The 15245-nt window shown below is 38.3% G+C and overlaps 1 protein-coding gene across 5 annotated transcripts in view; it reads right to left on the reverse strand.

Annotated features, from left to right (window-relative positions):
* Positions 1–14455, reverse strand: part of CAPN7 (calpain 7) — a 47764-nt gene extending 33309 nt beyond the window's left edge. For 4 of the 5 annotated variants that reach the window (XR_012470471.1, XR_012470470.1, XM_074195777.1 and 1 more), the window contains exons 1-9: positions 14263–14455; positions 13278–13386; positions 9365–9522; positions 7291–7358; positions 6476–6676; positions 5239–5325; positions 4002–4128; positions 3055–3140; positions 183–276 (exon numbers count right to left, since the gene is read on the reverse strand). Coding sequence is in view for 3 of the 5 variants with exons in the window: in XM_074195777.1 (XP_074051878.1) it covers positions 183–276; positions 3055–3140; positions 4002–4128; positions 5239–5325; positions 6476–6676; positions 7291–7358; positions 9365–9522; positions 13278–13386; positions 14263–14364 (1032 nt within the window). In the remaining 2 variants the exon portion in view is untranslated. Of the gene's footprint in view, positions 1–182; positions 277–3054; positions 3141–4001; positions 4129–5238; positions 5326–6475; positions 6677–7290; positions 7359–9364; positions 9523–13277; positions 13387–13801; positions 14096–14262 lie in introns of those variants that run through there. The other variant, XM_074195778.1, reaches the window with a different exon arrangement.
* Between the last annotated feature and the right edge of the window lie 790 nt (positions 14456–15245).

Consider the following 15245-nt stretch of genomic DNA (forward strand, 5'->3'; position numbering starts at 1 on the left):
AGAACTGGCATCCTATTCCTAACTTAAGTTGTTGTAGTCCATATAACATTTTAAAAGTCTCTTTCAAAATACTTTTTTAAAAAATCATCTTAGGAATTTTAAAAGAAAGGAAGCAAAGAAAAAAATGAAAATACATTTTATCTTATCTGGCATTATTCAAATCTTCTGAAAAGAATACTTACTTTTCTTGGAACGCCATTAATGTGAAGTTTTACCATGTATTTTCCACAAGGATTATACTCTGGTTCACCTTTTTTATTCTGAGGATAAATTATGCTTTTGCAAAGATAAAAAGATCATATGTTGAAATTTGACACAATTTAACATCTTCTAGCATATTATATACAATATTTTACCGACCCCAAAATCTTGAGCTGAGGGCTGAGTCTTGAACCAAATGAGAGAGTCTAAGAAGCAGAAATTGTGAGGGAGAACATTCCAGGCATGGGTTGTGTGAGAATAATGAGGAGGCTGGCATTGCTGGCCTGCCCATGCCCCAGAGGGGATCGTAAAGCATAAGAAGACAAAGCATGCCAAGGCACTTTCCATCTGACCTTCTGGAGTCTGAGTGGTGGAAGAAGGGGATGGAGAAATGAGGTCAGGAGATCTGTGAGAATCCAGGAGACAGGTGCAAGAGGGCTGCATGATAATAGTAGCAATGGGAGTGGAGAGGAGACAGATACAAGTGTTGTGAAGGTAGAAATGAAAAGTAATAATCAAGAGAGGAGGATGATGATGATGTTTCAAAGTGAATTGAAGTCTGAACCCCCAAAATGGTAGGCTCTTGGATTAATATAAATTCATAACAAAAAATAAGCATACAAGAACTGCTAAGTATATCTCACCCTATTCTGAAAACTGCCCAGTAGTTTTTTGCACTGTCCAAAAAACTATGAAAAACAACAAAATTTATTGCCTTGAAACGGAAGTTCAATACTACTTCTTCATTATATTACAATTCTTGCCCTCACAGTGATTTCAATATACAAATATCCTGACCTCAACTGCCATGCTTAAGGCGCCCTTAATCTCATTCCTTACTCTAAGGGGCACAATTATGAAATTCTTACTAATTACAAGCTCTCCCAAAACTTCTTCTTCTTCATCATTAAGATCTTTAGTCCCTCAATCTTTTCTTGTTCTCCTAATTTATCAACCAATTCCAACCTTAAGTTTTCCCAATCTACCTTATGAAATTCTACTTGCGCACTACTGAAATGATGCTGGAACTATGTCCAATGATAACTCTCAAATTTACATAATCTCAACTCAGTTGGGACCTACCAACTGTTCACTTACCCATCATATTCCGCAAAGTGGCACTATCTAACCTTTCCTTTTTTCTGCTCTCTTCTCCCTCTCAGCTGAGAATCTTGCTTCTTTCTCTTCAAATCAAGAGCTTCATCTTCTCCCCTATTCCACAGCTCAAAACCACTCTCTACACTATCCCTTTTTCTCATTAATGTCAACTTTTTTTGGATCCCTGATGTCATTCTTCTGATTCCTCAATTACTTTTTTTCTCTAATTTCTGTCTCTCACTCATTCAGTTTCAGTATTTCCTTTTTCAATGGATTCTGACTTGCTACCTGAAAACATACTCAGGTCTCCCTATGCCTCTGTAAGAACACTCACTTAAGCCTGTCATCCCCAAGTTATCAACCCATATCTTATTTCCCTTTTATAACCAAACTCCTTGGAAAACAAAACAAAAAAATCACTTATGTTGACAGCCTCCATTTCCCCACCTGATCCATTTCTTAACCTCTTGACATCTGGCTTCCAATCACACCACTTAAAACTATTCTTTCCGTAGCTACCAACACCAACTCTTAAATCCTTCCCAGTCCATACCTGATTGGTTGCAAAGTCTTGCCAATTCTACCTTCACACCAAAGCATCCACACTCTATTCTCTAATTTACACTAACTTAGAACTTCATTACTTCTCAGATGAATTATTGCAAGAACTCTCCAAATGATCTCCTTGCTTCTAGTATTCTGTCTCCAAGTTATCCCCTAGAGTCACCAAAGTGATATTTTTAAAACACAAATCTGATCATGATACTGACGGTTCAAGGCTTCCTACTACCTCTGGGATAAAATGCAGACTGAGATCTGCCCTTCAAAGTCTTACAAATATGGCTCTAATTCACTTTTCCAAGTCTATTCCATATTGCTCCTTAAATACATTTCAACTCACTGACCTCCTAGTTGCTCCCCAATCTTCATAAGCCATCTCCTGCTTCTGCGCCTTTGCAGAAGCTGACCCTAATGCCTGGGATGCCCTTCTTCATCTCAGCCTTCCCATTGTCCCTTAAAAGATCAATTCAAGTGCCATCTGCTATGCAAATCCTTTCCTGGTTCCTCCCAGTTATTAAAGGTCTCTCCCTTCTGACCTGGGTGTGTGTGTGTGTGTATGTATATGTGTGTGTGTGTGTGTGTGTGTGTGTGTGTGTGTGTGTGTGTGTGTGTATTATATCCCCATGGACATGTTCCTAAAAATAGAAGCTATTTTTGCCTCCATCTCATGGCATACACAGCAAGCACCTGAAAACTGGCTTGCTCAAGGCCACACAGCCAGGCAATTATTAAGTGTCTGAGGCCAGATTTGAACTCAGGTACTCCTGACTCCAGGGCCGGGGCTCTATCCACTGCACCACCTAGCTTCCCCTGCAAAGTTTATAATTTCTTAATGAGAGCATTTTGTAATTTATCAAATAAAGAGTTAAATAATATTGTGGTAAAATTAAAAATTGTGTAAAACCTTGCTTCCTTTGATCAAGTTCACAAGGTTACTGTAAGAAAAAAATGATTACATGTGTTCATTACATTGTTACACGTGTAACAATAGTTTTTAGGTATGAATGAATATATATTTATCATGTTCCCAAGATAATTTAAAATATTTCCAATTTAAAAAGACTCTACCAGACTTCTAGAAATGAATCACAGCTCTATCATTCAGCACAGCCCCTTTCTTAGTGTTTTGAAGTTAACTATTTTGAAGCAAGACTTTCAAAAAATCATTCTTACAGAAGAAGGAACATGAATTACCTTGTAATTAATTTCTTATTATATCGTCTCTCGTAAGCCGCACTGATAGCGAGCGATGCCACAAAGGAACAATCTGATACTATTGTCTAGTGAAAAAGAAAAACATTAAAACACATGGGAAAAAAAGTGTACATATTTATCCAACTCAAAAACAATTCTATAACAAAGCCACCTATTATACCCATTAATGTTAAGGGCAATAACTATCAAAAGTAGGTTATACCATAAAAATGAAATCAATCCTCAAATACTTTATGGAAATTATTTCAGAACAATTACAAATGGATGGCATAACAGGACATTACCACATCTTGAATACTGCAATAGAAACCACATACAAGAATGTTTAACACTCAATTCCATTCAAGCAATACAACTGTGTCACTGAAATGTTATTTAGGCAAACCAGTTTCTTTTTCATCTTTTTTACAAAGCTAGAAACAGTCAAATTCTCAGATAACTCAATTTTAATGCAGTATGTGAATTAGAAAACAAAGAAAATAATAAACTGACAAACTGAGAAGTTTAGAGCCCAAAGTCTGCTATAAAATCAACACAATGTAATGGAAAAAAAAATTCAAAGAAAATGTTTTCAGTATTTCAGAACTTATGTCACAGAATTTCCCAAGACAGTGTAGGTTCAAGTCCAGGAAAGGTGGGTTGGAACCAGGTTATTTAGGGCATCTGCTTTTAACATATAGCTGCTGTGTGACTCTGGGCAAGTCCCTAAATTCTCAATATCTCCAGGCAACTCTTTAAGAATATTAATTTTACAAGAGTTACTGATAAGGAACTGATGGACAAAGTTTCCCAGACTGATAAAATTACAGTTGTCCCCATGTCCCCCTAAATCTGAACATGTAACAAAAAATTAAGAAAACTTAAAATAAAAGTTATTATTTTAAGTTTCTAACTTAATTTAACTTTGTACAAAAAAAAATATTTACCTGCTTTATGCTGAAACTGGAAACAGTATAAATCATCGTAGGGTTGTTGGTGAGATCATCTGGTCGCACCCATTTGGAAAATATTGCCTTTTGTTTTGGTGATAATGGTAGCTTACCATATTTATCACTGAGAAATAGAAAAAAAAAATAAAGATAGCATTATGGGATTCATAATAATTTTGAAATTAACTTTCTTAAAAGCAATCTTATTTTTTTTCTTAGGCAATCCTAACTCTGAGATGAGCCCTGAGAAGTACAGTGGCATTGTGGGTAGAGAGTCTGCTGGGTTCAAGTCCTGCCTCTGAAACCAGGATGCCTCTGATACATCCTGGTCGTGGGACCTTGGGTAAGTCCCAGTGTCCTCCCTTAAGGCTCTAAGCAGCAGAGAAGATGATGAGCTGTTCCCTCTTGCTCCAGGAGGTGCCAGTTACTTAGCTACTATTCTTCTATTCTCTACAGGAGAGAGGGCAAACACAAAGAGAAAGGGAGCCACCAAACCACTCCTGAGGAGTGGGCCATTATATATATACATATATACATACATATATACATACACACACACATATACACACATATATGTATATGTGTGTGTGTGTGGCCACATATATGATTCACTTGAGATTCTACCATATGTATATCAGAAGGAGGACTGGGAATATTGAATCTAGGGGCATGAGAGGGTTACAATAGCAGTTATTTCAAATATTTGAAAGACAGTTACATGGAAAAGGAAACAGATTTGTCCTACCTGGTCCCATAGAACAAAACCAGGAGCAATCGTGAATGTTGCCAAGAAAAAGTAAAAAGCTTCATGTCCTGTTAGGAAAAGCTTTCTAACAATGACAACTTTCCCAAAGTAGAAAGGGCTGCCTTGGGCAAAGTGGCTTCCTCTTCCCTGAAGGTCTTCAAAGGAAGGCTCTAGAGGAGATGCTTGTTCGGGGATGAGCTGGATAAGAAACCCTCTGAAGACTATGACCAGCTCAATTTCCTAGTTATTTTTTTTTTTTTTTGAGAGGGGAACTAAAGAGGAGACCCTAAAGGAGCTAGAAAGGTTACCTCTGGCTACTTCCTAGATATCTCTAATTCTCTCTTATCCTTCTGCCCCAACCTTTCTAATGATATTCCCCTCCCTACCAAATAATACTTTGCTATTAAGCAAACTGATATTTCAGAGCACTAGGAAAATATATTACTGATAAAGTCATCTTAGAGTCAAAAACCAGTAAATAACACTTACGAAAAAGGCACTGGAAAGGCAAAGCGTTCTCTCAAGTCAACATTCATGAAAGGAACATACTCAATGCCATTTATTTTAGATGTCTTTCTATAGGAAAACAAAAGTTCTATTGGATTAAGAAAGTCTGAAATTGTAAACTTCATTTATTATATAATGTTGATAAGCATATTAAAACTTAATAAATGATATAAGATCATGTGACAATAAAATATATTTCTTAAGTTTCTTAAAGAACTATGAAATCCATGTTACATTTGTACCTGTAGCTAGATAAAATTTCACAAAATAACAGTTTATGAGTATAATAATCAGCTTGTTTTCTTCCTAAAGCTAAATGACTTCATGCTATCATTGTCTAGATCTACTTTCACCCAGGAGGGCACACAATTCATCCCAAGTCTAAAAGGAAAGATTCAGATGGATAAATTGACTAGGTCATTTCATTTTTGTATTTGTACCACAAAGCACCATAAGTGTACTGTAGGTGCTTAATAAATACTTATTAAGGAAATTTTATAGCATTATAAAAACTAATTAACGAGTTCAATTAATCATGTGTAGCAGCTACTTAGAATTATTTTAAAAATACTATTACAATATACATCCTACTCACCAAAGTGGAAATGAAAAAAATCTAATATTTTCAGCAACCTAAAACTTTTAGGGTTATTTGGCAGAATCACTTATGCTGATGGCTCCAACTCAATGAGCTGCTTAAATATTCTAGTTATGTAAGAATTTTGGGAATCTCCAACAGTCTAAGAGAGGAAGGTGTTACTTATATAATGAACTAGAGGTATTAAATATTGTACTAATAGGTGACACAATAATACAACTTTTACTCCTCAAAGAAAAATTATCCTAATTTATTTTATTACAGGAAAATTTAAAGTCATGAAATGAGCATCTTCATTTTTTACAACTATGCTTTTATCTCATTTTTAGTAACAGATTTGATGATTATTGCAAGCTACTGTATGTTCTGACAGATTTGTAGTAACACTGACATGGCTACTCCCTAAAGTGAAACAGAGCACAACTGACTGAGGATGGGAGAACCGATAACACCAAACTACAGTTCTCAAGAAGTTCTAGAGCTTTAAATCAAAATTTGAGCACAAAATAAAATCAAAATTTGAGCACAAAATATTTAATGATTAAATAGACATACATGTTCCATTTAAGTACAGGAATAAAAATTTTATTTCTCTCAGTTATAAAACATTTCTTGACGCACCTGAGTACTTCTATTTCTTCTGCTGTGTATCTCTGGCCCTGAGGTTCACTTGACTGCACGGTTCTAACTGTTTGAGGTTTATCATTCAAGGAAAAATCAGGTCCCAGTGGAAAAAATGTTCTGATTGGCTGATTTGATTTAGCTACAGTTGGCTTGTCCTTTTGAGATGGCTTTGACGTAGATTCTTTCAATGCTTCTGCTCTAAAATAGGAGTTAAAAAAAAGAATTATTTATTATAAAAATTTTTCTACGTCTTGTCTTCCTAGAAAGAAAATTAACTTTTGAACCTAAATCTCTTAAAACTTTTATAATCATTTAACATTTTCTATCATTATCCAGATTCTCCTACTATAAGCTATTCAAGGACATTTTGAGCATTTCTAGAAATTGTGCATGCTTTCTTTTCATTTTTCCTTTCATGTCCACTTTTCAACATGCATCACAAGCTCATCTATCATCTATAATATGTAACTTGATCAGAACCTAATTATCCCAGATGCTTCTGTTCCATAAATACCAGTTGGTAAGCTGTTCTCCACAAAGCACTCAATACAAGTATACCAGAAGCACTAACAAAGAAAATGTTACAGGAATATAATAGGAATGAAGAGGAACTGTTCACAAGGACTATTAATGGTGTTGATGTTCTAGCAGCTGAGTCAGCTAGAAATTAAGTTTTTGTTTCAAATTTCAACTTTTTGAACACTATAATTTCAGGACTACAATAAAATAGCAACATGCATTAGAAAAGTGAAATTAGACAGAACACTGCACTGTAAAACAATAAAAAATTAAGAGGTAGTTTAATAACTTACCTATCCAGTGCTTGTCGAGCCAACAGTTTCAATTTACTTTGCAAGGACTGATCAAAAGTTTCATTAGACTTGAGGGAAGAAAATGGATAATTTGCTGATGAGACAAATAAAGTTGTATGAAAAACATTTTTTCTCACAGAAATTGTTTGTTTTTGGATACTTCTAAGTTCATACATTTAGCATGGGCACACTAGCAATGACCTGACTTTTAAGTACAGTTTATAATTCAATAATATGAATCAATTTCTTATTCAGCATTTTAACTGTAATTACGAATAAAACAAGAAAAAAATTAAAAGTTACTATTTAAGGATTCTTTGTTTTGTCAATTTTGCACTTAAGATCACACTTCGAACTGTGCTAATGTGGCAAGATGGCAATAAAAATTTGAGAAAGCAAAGTCTGTATGGTAGGCACTGCAAAAAACACCCTTAAGCACTGTTAACCTCAGAGTAATGCTCCAATCACATATGTAGGTTTGGAAGGCTCCTATGAAAAAAGCTTCTTTCTAATATGAACAATGTCACCAAAGGAACAAGAAATGCTTACTGCTGGATACAGTCAATCCAGGAAGTTCCCCCAGCTGTTCCCCAATCTCTACTGCATTACCCACTACCATCAGATGACCCCACTTTAGGAGCCCCTGTCCATTGAGAAATAAACAATATCTAAGTTTATCTAGTGTGACTCTGTAAATATTACATAACTCACAATAAAAACTTCATGAACTACTAAAGCACTACAAAGCTATAACTTTCATTTCAATGTGTGACAAAAGGAAGAAATAATCACACTTGGTGGAGTTACATCATAATGGTATGCTCTTCCCCTACTGTTTTAATTTTAGGATTTAGAAGAATTTTTTAAAAAGTAGTACCTGTAGAGTACCTGAGTTCAAATCTGGCCTCAGACACTTAATAATTACCTAGCTGTGTGGCCTTGGGCAAGCCAATTAACCCCACACTGCCTTGCCCCACCCAAAAAGTAGTACTTGTAGTTCGTTTGTTTATTCATTCATCCATATTAAAAACAGTTACCTAATGATTCTTTAATGCTTCCAAAAAGTAACATATTAAGAATCACTATTACTTCTATACTAATGCAAATGAACAACTATCTTTAATGTTTTCTTTTCTAGGTTTTTTTTTTTGCAAGGCAATGGAGTTAAGAGGCTGAATTTGAACTCAGGTACTCCTGACTCCAGGGCCGGTGCTCTATCCACTGTGCCACCTAGCTGCCCCCTCTTTTAAGGTTTTACATACATAAAACTGAGCAAAAAAATAAATCATTTGACCAAGTCAACTGTCTAAATGCTAGCAGAGATCAATTAGGATTTCCTGATTTTGAAGAATTTACATCAAACTTTTAGACCACAACTGAAGTAAGAAGGTAAAAAATCTTGTACATAATAGTTTGTTATTATATTTGATAATTGCTTCCCTTTAACACAGTACTTGATGGTTATCAAAATGCTTTCACTTTGCATCATATTATTTGATTCTGGTAACAAATTTGTAAGGTAAATAGAGCAGATATTACTTTGAAAGAACTGTGAGTTCATGTGGGCATTCTTTCCTCTCACCCAAATCATAAATCCTTAGGAGTTACTAAAAAATTCATCACCAAGGGTCAACCTCCTCAAGATGACTTAAGCCTGTAACAGTCCTCTGACATCAGAGATCTTTTCCATGGTTTGGCCCTAACAGACCTCCTTCTAGCTTGGTAAGACAGACCAGATTTGAGATCCACTGGCATAGCTTTCAAGACCCAACAAGTGCTTCCAGACCAGTATTAAGTTAAGACTAACACTTTCAAGGAGCTAGCCTTACTTTACAGATAAAGAAACTGATGCTAAATGAACTTAAGTATCACTGACAAAATTATGTAATAGTTAATACAAGCTAAGAAACTATTAGCAGGACAGAGTAGAAAGTTAGTAAGAAATGATGTATTCTGCAACTGATGTACAGGTACTACACTTTTTTCAGCCAATTTATAAGTGTGATTCACTTGTAAGTGGAAGAATTTCTTACCCTAACATAATTCCACCAAATTAACTGCTAGCTTAACATACTGTTTTCAGACAGAGATCCACTGCTTCTGTGTATAGTTCTATAGCTTCTTCAGCATTGCCTTTCTCATCTTCATCAAAAGCCTGTGTCACCAGGAAACGGGCACGTTCCAAATCCAACTGTTGTTTTGTCTTCAAAGGATCAGAGTTTTGTGATTGAACTATAACAACAAAAAATAAACATTATTAAGGGGATACTGGAGGCCTGGCTAGCAAGAGTACTACATCTCTGGATTAAGTTAATTAACACATCTTTTGCCATAAATTCCTCAATTTAAAAAAAAAAGCAGAAATGTCATATTTTAATGAGTGCTTAAATTTGTTTCCTTGCTTTAATTTTGAATTTAAGGCTTGGGAAGAAAACTCAAACTATCTCCCTTTCTAATTCTACAAAGCAAATTTGAATTTTATTTGTGATATATATGCTGAGAAACACATTTACTCCCATCATTTTTTTTCTCTTCATGTTCCCTATCTTTTAGCACTCAATTCCTATCCTAAATTTTTCAAACTATTTTTTTCTTCTCCCCCACAGAATTTCCCCCTCCATAGAGGTGGGTGCATTAATCAGTAACAAAGAGCAGCTTTGAAATGACTTGTTTCTGTTTGGTGTCTGAAATCCTTCACAGAATGGCCTCTCATCCTCCACTGCCCTTAATTGGAGATCCAGTGACTCTGGATTTCTTACTGTTCCTCACACAAGACACGACAACTCCAAAGTACAGGCATTTTCATTGGTTGTTCCTCCCGTGTACAATTCGCCCCCGCCTTAATTCTGCCTCCTGGTTTTCTTCAAGTTCCAGCTCCCTCTTTTTACAGAAGCCCTCCTTCTGAGGTGACCTTCAATTTACCGTTTTCAGCTTGTCTGTCTCTTATTTGCAAGCTGAACTGTGCAGCCAGCAGACTGAGGGCCTTGAAGGAAGTGACAACCTTTTGCCTTTTTGTGTGTTCCAGAATTTAGCATAAGGCCTGGATCAGTCACTGCTTAGTCAATGTACAATGACTGCTTGACCAGATTAGATCAGTGGAGTGGCACATGTTCATTTTTTTGAATTATCAAATGCTCATAAAGAATAACTCAAGATTTCAGATTTTACTTTTAGGTCTCAAGGGCACATGCATCCCCTTTTATCCAGTATTTCTATTATTTGGGGGGATTTGCTTATGGCAAGGCTGTCTCCTTTGGGCAGGACAGGCAATGCAGATATTGCTTTTTCCTTCTGAGATGCCCCTGTAGGTCCAAAGGACAGCTACAGGGCAATCAAGCCACTGCATTTGGTCTGAGCTTCTTAATTAGTTGAAGAGATAGGACAAAAAACTGGTAGCTTTTTCCCTTCTCAGATCTATTCAACTGTTCATACAGAATTCTTAACCTGAGGTTCAAAGACTAATTCAAGGACAGATTACATAGGGAGCCCATGAATTTGGACAGAAAAAAATATATTTAATTTTCCTTAATCACTAACTGAAATTGAGCTTTTTCTTCAGTTATTTAAAAATATTCTGAGAAAGTCAATGGATGTTAACCAGACTATCAAAAGAGTCCTTGAAACAAAAAAAAAAAAAAAATCTGAGGATCACTAAAGGTCTGTGCACAATGTTACTTGCCTCACAGCAGCTGAGGGAAGCAGGTAGTTGTGCCCTGGGCAGACTATTTTTACTACATTATCATTGGGTTATCAATCACCTATTCTCTCTTTACAATATTTTTGCTATTTAATACTTAAAGGAAAAAAAAAGAGAAAGTGTGGGGTGAAAATATACCACCTTAGTTTCTATCATATGCAGAATTTTATTTGCTACAGTAAAACTTTGCTAATTCCACAAGCAGAAAGGCTATAAAAAAAACACGAACTATGAAATTTTCTGATTACCTGTCATTTTGTAATTTGTGGAAAATAGCAGTTCCTTTAGATTACATATTATTACACAAATATACACATAATTATTAATTATGAATACTAACAAAGAGTTGATAAATTATAAAACCATATAAGGTAAAGGGGTCCAAGAAAAAAAGGTTAAGGACTTTTGATCTATAAGATATCCAGCTTGAATTGGTATTGGATCTCCTCTCTAACAATAGCTAACACCTCTGGTGAGTCTCTCTTTTATGTCTAATCTGATATTAATGACCAGAGAGTTAGTTATTTCAGTTTTTACAGTATCTTTAAAGGAATGTTGCAGTATATATGTTAAAAAAATATAAAAATATATATGATATGAAAATATATTATTATAAAAATAAAATTTCCTTTATATAAACATTTTATTTGGTAAAATAAAGGGTTTCTATTATATATAAATATATATGCAGCAAAATTCCTACCAAATAAAATGTATATGTGTGTATATATATGTACATATATATGTGTGTATGTATGTATCTATCTATCTGCACATGTGCATGTCATATATATCACCTGGTTGGAGGAAGGACCTTAAGGTGGTATTTTGTTCTTTTTTTTTTTTTAATATTCATTCATAAACACAGTAGGGTCTTATTTTCTCTAAATCTTTTAGAGAACAGTATGGTGGTTAAGATGTAGGGTTTGAAAATAAATAAAATCTTTTTTTTTTTAGGTTTTTGCAAGGCAAACGGGGTTAAGTGGCTTGCCCAAGGCCACACAGCTAGGTAATTATTAAGTGTCTGAGACCAGATTTGAACCCAGGTACTCCTGATTCCAGGGCTGGTGCTTTATCCACTATGCTACCTAGCTGTCCCTAATAAATAAAATCTTTTAAAAAAATGTAGGCTACTTGCAAAACCTTGGTTTCCTTGTAAAAATTGTCACAGTGATAGTGTCAGTGTGCCCATTAATTAGTTTCATGAAGATTTTATAAAGATGGAAATTTAGGTATAAGGGTTGGTTGGAGTCATTAATCTTCTCTCAGCCATCCTCTTTTTTTTTTCCCAGTAGTAATAAGGTCTCAGATCTTTTCCACTCCTTTGGTATTTCTTTTGGATATCCTGAGAATCAATTCCTTAATGCTGTCATCATGCCAGAATCTCCTCTGGACACAAATGGTTTAGATCAGAATCTTTACCAATCTTTGTCCCCTCACTGTCCTCCACGGATCCCTTATCATGGAATAGCCTCCAAGTACTTGGGGAAGCACAAACTCTACTTTGTTATCAAAGGCTCATTTATAATCTCAGCAACAGATTAAATATTATTTTTGTAAAATTTTGCAAAGTATCATTGATTGGTCACAGCAAACCATGAAACAAAGAAAATTACAAAATGACAGCTGGTAATGTAGACTGCATCAAAGGGCAGAGAGCACCAAAAAATCTAGACCTACACTTATGTGTAATTTACAACTAATTTTTTCCTATGATTTGATTTTAAAAAAAGTTCTCTATTCTTGCTCTCCAAGAAACGTTTTCTGAAGATTTAATTTGAAAATGAATATGGTTTTGAAAAGGCAAATGTTTACATTTAAGATACTTAAAAATCATGCCTCTTTGTTTTGACTAGTTACAGCTCTGTTAATAACCAACTGGCATTTATATGAAAATAGAAAGAAATAAAAAAGTGATACTAATCTGATATAGTAGAGAGAATTACTTATGAATAGACTAATTACTCTAAAAGCAGAAATCTTTCAAACCATAAATAGGTGCTTTTGAAAAAAGTAGCATGGTTTAGGAGAATAAAATAAGGAAACTGTTCTGTGTTTCAGTGGCTCTCATTAGCTGTGGGACTCTCAGCAGTTATGTCTTCCAGGGCTCAGCTTCTTCATTTATAAAATGAGAATAATATCTACATCACCTGCCTCCCCAAAGAAATATCTATAAAAAAAAAGTAAAGTGTTACAGAAATGTGATCTTTAATATTCACTACTGAACTTGAAAATATGTTCTCTAAGTTGAAGAGCTGTATTTTTATTAATTACAAAGTCCTTCACTTACCTGCTGAATAAAGAGCTTGAACTCTTTCTAAATACTCATTTATTTTATCTTGAATATTTTCTAAGCTTGATCCTGCCATCCCAGCATAAATTAAGGCTTGTGCAGCTTCCTAAAAACAAAAAAAAAGGCATTTTAAAAGAACCCCCAAAACACTAGTGCTCACAAGCTGAATTTAAATATTTCCAAATTCATCCTTCTCATGAAAATATCAAAATTAGACTATTTGAATACACTTTTCAAATGAGTATTTCTTTTCCACTAGGAAGTAAATAATAATCTGGTTGATTAATGCTTTTTGATTACTTCCTAACAAGTTTAATTTTTCTCTTATCAGCAAAGTACATACAGTACTGTGTGGGATTGCATGGGATGTCCTTAATAGAAATGTTTATTCATCCGTCTAAAAACCCCTAATTCAATATGCATTTTTTCAAAATATGGAAAAATGAAGCATAATTATTAGAAACCAAAAATCAAAATATTATTACAAATACAGTCTAAATAGAAGGGAGCCTATCCACTACCTAAGTCATTCCGAGTGCAACCGAGGCTTAATGCAAAAAGGATGCCAACTGAACCCAAAGATCCTCTTCGTGCTAAACATGGCATTTTTTGGATCGGACGATTGTGAAATAATTGTGGAAATCACGTTACATTCTGAAGGCAAATGCTGCCATCGTACTTGTGGACGTCCTGAATCAGAACTGCCAGGGCTGGATGCGATAAGGAGAGTCCGGGACAATTTGGGGAGGGAACTTCGCCCCGTGACAACGTGCGTTTGGGGGGCAGCGGCCCGGGTGGGAGACTGGCACGGGGAACCCTGGGCCGGCCGCTGGGCGCCACCGCCGCCTAAACCCTCACCAAGGCCGACAGGCCCCGCCCCCTCGGCTTCTCGGGGGCCGGAGACCCCCGCGGCGGAGGGGCCGGAGGGCAGCGCGGGGGCCTCCCGGGGGCGGGACATCCGGGGGCGGGGCCCCGGCCGCACCTTGTAGTAGAACACGGCCTCCGGGTAGCGGCCGGCCTGGTCCCGCTGCACCGCCAGCTGCGCGAAGTGCACGGCGTCCCGCTCCAGCGCCGCCGCGTCCATGGCCCCGCGGCCGCCCCGGCGCGGCGCTTCCGCTTCGGCTTCCTCCCGGCCGCCTCCCGCCTCCGCCGGCGCCTCCCGGACGTCGCTTCCGCATCGGCTCCCGAGGACGACGGCGCCCCCGGGCCCCGCCCCGCCCCGCCCCCGGCTCCCTGTCCCGCCGCCCGCACCGCGCGTGCGCCGGGCGGGCGGCGCCACCTGTGGCCGCGCAGGCGCCCTCGCGGGAGGCGCGGCCCCAGGAGCCGCGGGGGCGGGGCGGGGCGGGGCGGGGCCCGGGGGAGCTCGGGACGCCCCGGCCGCTTTATGCCGGAAACGCGAACTGAGGAAGGGAAAGCGCCCCCGCCCCGGAAGAGAAAGGGCAGAGGCGGCTCCCCGGGCCCAGGGGGACTCCGGAAAGGAGCAGCGGGGGCGAGTCCTAAAGGCCCCTCAGCCAGCCGGGGGGCTCCTGGGCACCTCGCCCACCAGTCTGGACGCGGCGGGCACCCATGGCAGCGCAGCTCGAGGGGACGTCACGGATGACGTCATGCAGGACGGCATGGATGACGTCATGGTGATGTCACGCCGCATCGACCCCACCAGCTGCCGCCCCTCCAGTGCCCCCCGCCCGACTGAAGGGCGCTTTCGAGGTGGGGGCACAGCGCTGGTTCGTGTGCCCCGGGGAGGGGAGGCGGAAGACGGAGGGTGAACCCCCATATCTGCACCCCCATCCTCACCTGGCCAGCTCGTGCCCAAGGGCCGTGCCCAAGGGGAGCCTCGGGGGCAGGGGGCCATGCCCAAGGGGAGCCTCGGGGGCAGGGGGCCGTGCCCAAGGGGTGCCTCGGGGACAGGGAGCCGTGCCCAAGGGGAGCCTCGGGGGCAGGGGGCCGTGCCCAAGGGGAGCCTCG

The sequence above is a fragment of the Macrotis lagotis genome, chromosome 7, assembly GCF_037893015.1.
Source record: "Macrotis lagotis isolate mMagLag1 chromosome 7, bilby.v1.9.chrom.fasta, whole genome shotgun sequence".
NCBI classification, from domain to species: Eukaryota; Metazoa; Chordata; class Mammalia; order Peramelemorphia; family Peramelidae; genus Macrotis; species Macrotis lagotis.